Genomic DNA, 12,009 nt, shown 5'->3' on the forward strand with positions numbered 1-12,009 from the left:
ACAATAAAAAAAATTGAGGAGAAACAGGATTTTTATCATCTAAAAATAGAATCCCAAGAAATTTGTCAATTCAAGACTCAATCTACCAACTCTCCAACTTTTTTTTAAATTGTGAAAATATCATATAGAGGGGTTACAATTACATGGGCAAGATAATGAGTACATTTCTTATCAAGCATTATTGCCTCCTCCTTTGTTTCCCCTTCCCATCTCCCACCCACCCCCCGCCCCTCCCCCACTCCCCTCTCCAACTTTATAGTGGCAGGTAGCACTTTATTCAAATGACCAAGATGAACATCAGTTTAATATCATGAACTTCCTGATATAGCCCTGGAAAAATTTTACATCACTCATCTGTTATGTTTGCCAGAGGCACAGCTTAGGAGAAAATACAAGACAAACTCCTACTAAATATCTACAAAGCAAGTGACCACTACTCATTAAGACAACTACAACAAAATGAAAAACTGTTATAACTGAAGGAAACCACAGGGAAATAACAAGTAAACTAGAACAAAAAATAATTACAAAAACTAGTGAGGACCAAGTGAAGTATATAGCTGAGTTAACAACACTGTACCAGTTTCAAACCTATTATTTCAACCATCAAGTGTACTGTATTTATGTAAGGTTTTAACACAAGGAGAAATTAGAGGAAGAATACATATGAACTCTACACTCCATAGGTTTTTCTGGGAAAGTACTGAGGTTGGGACTGAAGGTTTTAAGCTCGCTTGAGGTAAGGCTCTAGCCTCTGGTTGTTTTTGAAAGTCTTGCTTTTTAGCCATGCTGGTCTACACCATGATTTTCCGATTTACACTTCACTCTGTAGCTAGGATAACAGGTTGTTATCCTAGGTAACAGGTTGTTACCACGCCCAGATTGTTTTTTTCTGTTGAGACAATCTAAACTTTTATGCCAGAGCTGTCCTAAAATTATGATCCTTCTGATCTTAGCCTCTTATGTAGCTGGGATAATAGGTGTGAGCCACTGAGTCTAGCTATTGGTTGAGATGGTGGTCTCATGAACTTTTTGCTCTGGCCAGCCTAGAACTATGATCCTCCAGATCTTAATCTCCCCAGTAAGTAGAATCATTGGCATGAGCTACCAGTGCCTAGTCTCTGTATTTGTTTTTAATTTTAAGTCTAAAATTATTTCTAATAAAAAGCTTTAAAATTTAAAAACTGCAAATAATATTTCTTTAGTGTAAATATGGCTGGTTTACCAGCTTTAAGAACTATTATACACTATTATCCATGTAAAGCTATCCAAGGGAACCCAAGGGGCTAGCTCTACTGTGAAGTTACTTATATATGCAGTTCTCTCTATATAAATACTAGTCATTTTAAGAGACATATAAGCTCTTCTCTTCATTTGCTTTTAACCTTCCTGCACTAAGATAATATGCTATTATTTTTTAAAAATCATATGTAGAATAGACTTCACATAATGAAACAAACATATTTTGAAATTTTACCATTTTAGAGTCTTAAGATATAAAAGCTTGGGTTTGAAGACTATGAGTTCCTAACTCATTTTTCATGTTCAAGTATAAAACAAGAACTGGGTAAGTCCGAATAAAGTATCATTGTTTGTTCTTCCCAGTTCATTAACTATAACGATTTTTCTAATTTTTATTATTGTTTTTCAGATAGGAGAATAAACCAGACACTCATGCACACTAAGTGCATGCTCCACCACTGAACTACACCACCAACCCCCATTTTTTTCAATGTTAAAAAGCTATTTTCTTACTTGGAATATGCTGGAGAAACCCAATATGGGTTGTCCTCTGCTGCTTTGGCATGACGCAAAATGGCTTCCCGAGGATTACTGTCATCAGTCTTGTCCAAAGCAATATTTTTCACAATGTAGGATGACAGAGTTCCTCCATGGGTTCCAACTCTGCCACCTCGACCTGATTCAAAAGAAAAACAAAACAAAAGCAAATCAAATAGAATCAGCATGATAATACATAGTTGTATCTGTGCATGTTATACTTACCAGAACACAAATCTAAACCTAATCATCAACCCTTCAGCTGTAAGGTCTATAGAAGAACACCAAATCTTAACTTCCCCCAAAATTTTAAAGCAGGAAAAGATTTTCAGAAAAATCGTCATGTTTTATTTGTGAAATTCAAAAATACAAAAACAGGGCTGGGAAGGTGGCTCAGTGGTAGAACACTTGCCTTGCATGCATGAGGCCCTGGGTTCGATTCCTCAGCACCACATAAGCAAAAAGAAAAAAGCCAGAAGTGGCGCTGTGGCTCAAGTGGTAGAGCACTAGCCTTGAGGTGAAGAACTGAGGGATAGCGCCCAGGCCCAGAGTTCAGGCCCCACGACCGGACCCAACAAAACAAAACAAAACAAAGATACAAAAACAAATTCAAATACAAAAAGAAGTTACAAGTGTCTAAATTTTCAGAAAGATAAACACATGAAAAGCCAAATAACATTGAAAGTTTAATTTCATAAAATTAAGAAAAAAACTAAAGGGAAGAATCAACTGCCAGTAACTATTATAGCATAGAGGAATGAGACAGCCCTGAAGCTGAGGTAAAGTTGGGTGGGTCTTTTTTTAAAACAATGGATCCATTTGAGAGAGGTTCAGAAAGTACAGTTAAGACAGAAGTAAGGTTCAGAAAGTAGTGTTAAGTACAAAAATGTAGACATAAGGAAGCTGGTGTGTGTGGATAGAAGTGTGCCTACAGTAAACGTAGAAGATGGAGTAGAAAAAAGTTATAAACGAGGGTAACAGGCAGGCTATATACAATCTTGACTCCCAGCTGGAAATACAAATATAGAGTGGGAAGCACATGCAGATGTGGAGGCAGGAGCAACACGAAAACTAGAGGATCCAAGGACTAAAGTTGTATGTATGAATGGAGTTGGGATGGGAACAGGGAGTGACTTGACATATGGTACCTAGTTTAGAAGGACTTGCAATAATCTAGGTAAGTAAATAATTTAGGAGTTTGGCGGCTGGGAAGGTGGCTCAGTGGTAGAGCACTTGCCTTGTATACATGAGGCCCTGGGTTCGATTCCTCAGCATCACATAAGCAGAGAAAAAAAAAAAAAAAGCTGGAAGTGGCGCTGTGGCTCAAGTAGTAGAGCACTAGCCTTGAGCTGAAGAGCTGAGGGACAGTGCCCAGGCCAGAGTTCAGGCCCACGACCGGACCAAAAAATAAAAAATAAAAAAATTAGGAGTTTGATTAATGGCAGAGGCAAAGAAAAGCAGGTCTAGAGCTTATACTGAGATGAATGAACAAGCCATAAGCTAAAAGGCTCAGGAGCCTAAGACAAATGGTTACACAGATGATAAAAGAAAATCAAGTTCTAGTGAATGTAGGTTATACTACAGCCAATGTTACCTCAATTCCTTCTGACACCTACCTTTTTAAAAACTCTTCATTTATCTTCTAGTGAATGGTATGGGCAGCTCTATTTTATCAACACACAACTAAATCATGGCTACTTTCTGCCTTGTGTGAAATGTGAAATGTAATCTTGTCTGGATCCCAGTCAAATGCCCAATGTTGTAAATTAAACCAATCTTGAGAGCAGTGGTTTTAACACTAGGTTCCAAGGAGTTCCAGAGTTCCACTGAGGTTACCTACAGAGCTCAAGTTGGAGACTGACCAGAAAAGAAATCAGGCCTCCTCCCCACTTCAGCACAGTATCTCCATCATAATCAGTATTATATACTGTAATTCTGCATCAGGTCTTTATGAAAAACATTTTGGTGCTAAAAAGAAATTTGAAAAGCACTACCCAGTACAATCTCTCTGAAAACCAGAAGCACCAATCTTCCCATCTGTGTATTGAGTACCCCACCCTACCCCTCACTCCTTTGTAGGTAAGTAGCTAGATCACAGTCACCTGGGCCTGCTACAGGAGGCTCAGGTTTGTGTGACTTCAGGGGGTCCAGTCTGTCCTTCTCCAGTTGCTTCCTCGTGCTCCGTTGGCGGGGCTCACGGAACATAGGCAAGGCATGAGCTGCAAGAAGACACATTTGAAAAATTTCATTATAATAATAACCCTTCATCCAAAAACATAGCTAAAGCATGACTAACTGGAACATGAAATGGAAGTCATAATGACAGTCTTCATCTAATAATAAGACAGTCTTACTGTAACCAATTAACTGTTTTTGTTTGATACCAGATTCATTGTTCACCTCTTTGGGCAGGCAGCTAATGGCACTTAGGAAACACTGTGAAACCCTGTTATGGAAACATTGATGAAGGTCCCCATCTCCCAAACCAGAGCTAGTAATTAAAACTTAATTTCTATGGTTTTGAAAAGAAATGTAATATGTAACTGCCTCTTATTTTTCTCACTGGACCCAAATGTGGGTAATGCCAACAGCTTGCCTGTCAGCCCTGAAGTTTCCTCAGATGCCTCATAAACACTGGAATCACTTCACACGTTTCTGAAATGTGACCACCTCTCAGGAGGAGTTGACAACACTGAGTAACCGGAAGGGAGGAGCACTTATCCCACTGGAACTGGGATAAAGGTTGCCATGAATGCAGGGGTGCCTGAATCTCCTGGCATAGGGACTAGATGGGGCCCTTTCCCCTCTTTTTACAAAAGGATAAAAATCAGAGTCACTTTTGTTCATTTTTTTGGTTGTTTACTAAATGTCAGAATTAAATTTGAGAATATAAAAGAATGCAAGAATTCAGAAGGAAAACTGTTATCTATGAAGGAGTCCACTGGTAAAGTATCTTTTCCTTGACCTCAAAAAAAATTATTAGAATAATTACTTTGACCCTTACACACAGACTAAAGTCTGTTTTAGAAGAGTAAGCTTTTCCATAGGGCCAAGGGAAAGAATATAAATTTTTAAAGGTAATTCATAATATGAAATGTAGGTAAAACCTCAAAAATTCTTTCAGTATCTCCTTCTGCCATTTGCCCCTCTTGCCAACAGAGACCTGACCATATCACTCACAGTAAAACATGCCTGCCTTGAGTCAGGGAAGCTGAAAACACAACTGCCCGTCATTCTGTCAGGCAACACAACACATAGTATTTTTAGGAAGGGGAAAAATAGCTTTTCACTTCAAACGACTAGAGGAATTTAAGTAGGCCGCGTGTAATTACATGAGCTAGACTGGTTATGACACCGACTTTAACACTTCTACTCTTGCAAAAAGTGTCATGGGATCTCCTGACTGATCATAAGGTCCAAGAGATTTGGTCTCACATGAGACCCACCACCAGAGAGAAACGCAGCAATATAGCGCCCTCTGGGCCTTAAACTGAGATAGTGATAAAGTCCACAAGTCTGTCCACCAATACCAATCAGTCTCATCCAAGATTTCCTTCCTAGTCATCACCTGTTACATATCTAAAGCCATGGCTTTAGGAACAAAGATCTGCAAGATTAATGAGATTCCATAAGTGACAGACCTGAAAGAAGCTGATCTGCCATGGTAAACTTTCTGCTCAGACCTCAGGCAGTTAATTTTATATACGAATGCCACCAGAATGGTACCACATGGTCACATGTGGAAGACATGGAGGAGACCCTTCATTTAATCTCCTCACTTTGCATATAAGTTTCAGTTCTTTAACATCCTACTACTAATTCATGTGCCGTTCATGGACAAATCCACGCCATGTCATTCCAAGATCAGCACTCTTGTTTGTTCAGAGAACAGGCTATTATTCTTTAAAAGGTGCTATAAAGTAATGCATTCAGCTCCAATAGGCTGTTGAAGATTGCGTTGAAAATTACATGGAACAGTCTGCTCACCTTGATGAGCCACAGATGCTTAAGGATACCTGTCACGTGACTGTACTCATTTCCACATAATTGGGATTTTGTAATACATACCTTCAATTGGAAGAATCAAGCAATCAACACGTTAGCAAAGACAACACACTATGATACTGAGAGGCATGATAACTACTTACGAGTGATGATGTAGTCCTGGGTTAGAGTCTCAGCTTGTTTTGCTTTCCGCTGAGTTTTAACCACACATAATTTTGCTCCCCTAAAGGAGGAAAAACAAATTATTTTCTAAAGTTCGTTTTAGGAACAGAAAATCTACATCAAAAGCATCAGATACTTTTGGAAACATACTCTGTGCATACCATCTGGTCAAGTCAAGGACTTGACTTTTCTGATAGCATCAGATAGGGTCTTGGTGATAAGGTATTATTAAACTTAAAGAAATCCAAATCTGTCCAGTAAGTGATTTCTACCAAGTAAGAGACAGGAAAGTAGGTTACAGGGCATTAGGGCACAATTTTTCTTGAGAAAAAAATGTACTTAAACATTTTAAGATATTAACAAATATTAACATAATTAGCTTTTTACCTTAAAGGTTATAGATTCAAATTTCAGCTTATGCTTTAGATAAAACAGATAAAAAGCAACCTGAATAGCATACTCTACAAATGATCTATGTCCACATATTAAATACAATAATAAAAATGTCTGGAATGAAGTGAACATAGCACCACTGCCTAGGAGCTACAGAAGACAAACCTAGGATTAACCAAGTGTGCTTAGAGTATTCTACCTCTTCTTAGCAATCCTGACCTATCTTGTTCAGAAGAAGCAAATATAAGCCAGGCATAGTAGAGCTAACTGTAATCCTAGCTACTTAAGTGAATACTTGGGAGGGGGGAAAATCACAGTTTGAAGCAGCCCAGGCAAAAAAAAGTTCATGACATTCTTCTCAACCAGTGGCTGGACATACCGCATGTTATCATCCCCAGCAGCACTGGGCAGTATAAAGTGGGAAGACTACAGCTTAGGCAGGCCTGAACATAAAGCAAAATCCTTCTTCAAAAATAACTCACACCTGAAATCCTAGCTACTCAGGAGGCTGAGACCTGAGGATCATGGTTCAAAGCCAGCCTGGGCAGGAAAGGCCAGGAAACTCTTATCTCTAATAAACCATCAGAAAACTGGAAGTGGTGCTGTAGTTCAAGTGGTAGAGCACTAGCCTAGAGCTGAAATGCTGAAGGCTGAGGGACAGTGCTCAGGTCCAGAGTTCAAGCCCCATAATTGACAAAAAAAAAAAAATCCCTAGTATGGAGGGTAGGGAGTAGAGAGAAGCAAGTATTTAAAAAAATCTTGGATTCCATATAAAGGTAACACCCTTTGAAAGGTGTGCTTAACAAGGCTAAAGTGAAATAAACTCCCTTTCATATTAATTCATTAGCATTTTAAGTTCTTTGTTAATAAACAAAATCCTATCTCTATTTTAAAGTTGTTATATAGAACTTCATCTTATAGTACAGTGGTTCCAATTCTACCAAAAGCTAGGAACCAAGGCAGAGAAGAGATATCTGCTTATATTTAGAACAAAGTTATGGTTAGTGAAAACTTATTAATAGAAGATGGTATATGATGTGATGTTTTGGATCAGGTTTATAGGGAAGTCCAGTGAATTTAACATCTGATTTTTTTACTCACTGCATCTTAAGAAGCTAATCATCCATTTTGGAATGATAATACATGTCTGTCTTTTGCCCCCCCCCCCCAAAACAAATAACTGGCCAAGTCCTGGTGGCTCATGCCTTTAATCCAAACTACTCAGAAGGCTGAGATCTGAGGATTTAAAGTAAGCAGGGGCAGGAAAGTCCTTGAGACTCTTATCTCCAATTAACCACCAAAAAGCCAGAAGTGGAGCTGCTGTGACTCAAGTGATAGAGTGCTAGCCTTAAGCAAAAAAGCTCAGGGATAGCACCCAATCCATGAGTTCAAGCCCCAGGACCAGTACATGTGTGCACATGTGTGTGGGTGTATACATATCCACCCCCCCACACACACACAAACTGAAGAACTGAGTGAGTCTGAGTCTCTCATGAAGTCTCCAGACTCTGGAAATACACTGGTATGCTTAGGTTTCATATTTGTGTGAGTATGGAGCTTAAGGGGAGTGCTATCTTTATTAATTGGCAAAGATAACTTTGCTATGCATTCAAAGCAGAAACTCCTAGAAGGCCAGAAGAAAGATAACAAAATGGTCATTTCCTATAAATGGTTAACTCCCTGCTTTGCTAATCTCTCACATGCATCACTACTAATGTCACTGTCTAGGGTGGTATGCAAAGTGAGTGGGACTACCCCTCACCACACACACTCCTCTGCACTCAACATTTCAGCTGAAGAACTGCAAATCCCCAGGAAACTTTCACTTTGAATTCAGTGTGGATCAAGGGTGATATCTAAATCCTCTTTAAAGCTTAATACCAGGAGTTTGAGGCTTTACTCTGTGCCAGCTGCATTTTCTAAAAGGGTGGATCCTCATCAAAGGGGAAATAAATAAAAGCAGGAGTGAAACAAAGTTATTCCCCCCAGTTGCTGTCATCCATCTAAAACATGCAATACTTTTGAAATACCTCTGACTCTTGTTAGGGTCATAATAGACTTTTGCCAATCCATTTCCAGTTCCAACCATAATCTGGTTCAGCTTTGGATGCCACAGGCAGCGGACAACACTCTGAAAAGGAAAAGAATGAAAGTTAACTAAAGAAGTCAAATAAAAACGGGAGGAAAATCCTCTTAGTATGTCTTGTATGACTGACTAGCATACTAAATTAAATGCATATCCTGATAGCACTGTAACTTTTCAGACATTTTCTTCTACAGAGAAATGTTGTGCTCTTGGAGATCCATTCCATCACTTACTATCTTGTGAAACTACCAAAATAGAAAAGATGTTCTCTTCCAGGTATGAGCCCTTTTGTTCTGATAGCCTTGAAACCACAAAGTTAGGTGGCCTAACTCTGTCACCATGTGAAGCTGGCACTGTGGAATGCTGAATACATGTATCCAGTTATGCTTACTACCAAAGCAGAGTTAAATTTCAGTGCTTCATGATCTTACACACACAATATGTCCCCTCTGGATGGTAGACTGAAGACAGATGGTTATTGTTTTTAGTTTACAAAGATCCAAGTCTCATTAAGTTTTTCAGAAAGAACACATTTTGGTAGGCACTTAATTATATCTCTAAGATTAAAAAAATAGAAAGACAATGGCAGAAGATAAACAGCAGGCACAAAGATTAGAAAGAAAAACTGTTTAAGGGAGGGTTCACTGGAAGCCATGCTCCTCTGAATTCACTTCTGGTGAGGACTACAAACTATCCTGAGTTCTGAGTTTTCACAGCCTGCTTTTAAGTAAGAGTAGAGGTGGGAAGGAGAGCATTGTCAGAATTAAGGGTAAAAATGAAACTAATATTATAACACTGGTAGGCAGAAATACCATGCACCAAGTTCTGCAAAACTCATTCTGATAAAGCAAGAAGTGGAAGAAATAATTCAGCATCTATTAATAATCTGTCATGTGCCAAGGTACAGATGAAGATCAAGGTGGAAAGGGGGATACATTTAGATATTGCCATTTCATAATTCCAATGGTAAAATAAGAATCATGAAACCTCTTTCTCCTAAATCTACTTTGAACTCATTATCTTTGGCTTGTCTCAAACCATACTCTCTTTAATTAATACAAAATAACTCTCTTTAATTAATACAAAATAACTGGGAACCTCTGTGTGTGTCTGTGTGTGTGTGTGTGTGTGTGTGTGTGTGTGTGTCTGTGTCTGTGTCTGTGTGTGTCAGTAGTGGGGCTTAAACTGGGCCTGGGTACTATCCCTCAGCTCTTCAGCTCAAGACGAGGGCTCTACCACTTGAGCCACAGCACCACATCTGGTTATCTGTGGTTTATTGAAGATCAGAGTCTCATGGACTTTCCTGCCTGGGCTGGCTTTGAACCGTGATCCTCAGATCTCAGCCTCCTGAGTAGCTAGGATTACAGATGTAAGTTACTGGCACCTGGCTAGAAGAGTGGTTCTTAAGCTGTGCAAACCAAGAGTGGAGTGTTGCAATCTCTGTATTTTTAGAGGAACAAAACAAAACAAAAAAACAACCAAATACCAGTTTTTCACAATTTTAGGCTTTCTTCCTACAATTTCCTTAAATCTACCGTGTCTGTTGCCCAAATTCTGCTGGCCAAGTGCTAAAAGATGATAAAACATACAATAGTGAATAACTATTAACAGGAAACTTTGAATTATCACTTAGATTAATAAATTATAATTGACAGTTTGATATACCCTCTCCTTTTTTTCTGATAGCTGCTATTTTGTCCACTTGTTCATAGACCTTACTTTATGACACATGGATGTTAAAACCAAACTTTCTCCTAATAAAACTGTTATTAGTTTGTAAGACAGAATTAAGCATATCAGTAGTTCATGGTTTGCAAAGCACAGTTGAGACTTTCAGGTGCTCTGCCTCTGAGACTAATTTGAGAACCATGCCTAAACTACTGGAAGTTTCTTGATGGTCACGGCCAGGTACATGGAAACATGAGGAGAGGCATAAGTGAAACTTTCTAACATCATGTTTATGTAACCCTATCTAGAATAAGTTCATTGGAGCCAAGACTTGTCTCTTAATCTTTGATCTAATGCCATCACTACTCAGACCACCCCTTATTCTACTTTTTTCCTTTCTTATACCTCTTAACACAACACATAATTTGTTTATTAATTGCGTTTGTTGTCGTCCTCCTTCATTGTAATTTATGTTCCATGGCAAGATATTTGGGTTAGCTCTCTTTGGCAATATATCTCAAGTACCTAAATTTGTGTTTGGTACTCAAAAAAGGTGTGTGCTGAAACACAGGTCACTTAATGCCTAACAGTATTACTTTTGTAGGTAGTATTGGAGATAATTTTCAAGTTAAAATAGTTAAGCTCCATGAGGACTGATTTGATTTTGTTTTATTATTATACCCACGTATCCTACAAATGCAATGGGGCTAGTTCCTTCCTTATTCAGTACTGGAGGGAGGAGATGTATATGATTCAGAGAGCGAGAAACACTGAGAGGAGCTTTCAAGGGCCTCCAGAAACTTCACCATCTACAAATGGCCCCAGGACAATCTTAAGGACACAGTAATAGAGTTATTTCTCTTCGTTGGTTCTCTAGAGGTCTGGCTAAGCAGTCTAATATTACTGGTTCTCAAATATGTTTTGAAGTGAGCAGGGTGCAGAATTGGAAAAGGTCCACAATGTAGGCCTGATAAATTCCAAGACACCCAGCCAAAGAGGCAGTTTCCAGGGGCAGCAGGTTACTGTTACTCTCTCCCTCTATGCTACGGGTGTAAATGTTAGAGAGAGGCAAATGCCCAGGCCAACAGACCAATGTCTGATTGCTTTCCAGGGAGTCCAAGGACACTGCACTTCTATTCCTGTTCACATCCTTTATTCTCCAGAGTTCGGACACATCACACACACACTGCTTAGCAGCTGTTACAGAGCAGCACATTTACCCTCTTTTCATGCTGAAGCAGGGAGCAGCAAATAAGATCCCTTGAACTAAACAGTCATTCCAGAGATCTGCTCACTGTGGCAATGAGTCACCAGAGCAACCAATTAGTCTAACTTAGGCAAAGGATACTTAAAGCTCAATTACCCTAAGACTGGTTATTAATCAAATACTACAGGGATTCTAAAACACAGAATGAAGAAACAGAATTCAAAGTCAAAGGTGGGTGGGCCTTTTTGTTTATTAATATTTACTGTGTGTGTTTAGCTAACCTTTGTAAACTTTGCAGCTAATGCGGCTCTACACTTTGCCCTGTCAGGGAAATGCATCTTATAGCAGAGAGCTGGCCATCTGCCAAACTAAACAATCCCTGAGACAGCGGCAGGGCTGGAGAGAAGCAGAGCTGCCATGCTGCTAACTTGTCAAACATACATACTAGGCTTTGCTTAACAACAATGGACACGTGCCTGCTGGGAGCCTACGCAGCCATGGGAAGACAGATGAGCTTTAAGTACAAAGGAGGAATCACAATGATTCAATAAACCAACTAGCCAAATTCTTTAGAGAGGTGCGTCTTTGGCAAAACACTACAGATTTACTGACCTATAGGTCTGCTAAGCACTGCAACAAGGGTAAGTGGCACATTTGAAGGAAGAATATCAAGATGTTAGAGAAACAAGATAAAATAGAAACTTCTCAC

The 12,009-nt window shown here is 39.2% G+C and overlaps 1 protein-coding gene across 2 annotated transcripts in view; it reads right to left on the bottom strand.

The window, feature by feature from the left end:
• Wdr70 (WD repeat domain 70) overlaps positions 1–12,009 on the bottom strand; it is a 223,620-nt gene that overhangs the window by 15,162 nt on the left and 196,449 nt on the right. For both annotated transcript variants that reach the window (XM_013018678.1, XM_013018676.1), the window contains 4 exons: positions 8,370–8,470; positions 5,928–6,007; positions 3,882–3,998; positions 1,756–1,918 (listed from right to left, as the gene is read on the bottom strand). In XM_013018678.1, the coding sequence (XP_012874132.1) occupies positions 1,756–1,918; positions 3,882–3,998; positions 5,928–6,007; positions 8,370–8,470 (461 nt within the window). The remainder of the gene's footprint in view (positions 1–1,755; positions 1,919–3,881; positions 3,999–5,927; positions 6,008–8,369; positions 8,471–12,009) is intronic.

The sequence above is a fragment of the Dipodomys ordii genome, unplaced genomic scaffold (assembly GCF_000151885.1).
Source record: "Dipodomys ordii isolate 6190 unplaced genomic scaffold, Dord_2.0 Scaffold41, whole genome shotgun sequence".
In the NCBI taxonomy this organism is placed as follows: Eukaryota; Metazoa; Chordata; class Mammalia; order Rodentia; family Heteromyidae; genus Dipodomys; species Dipodomys ordii.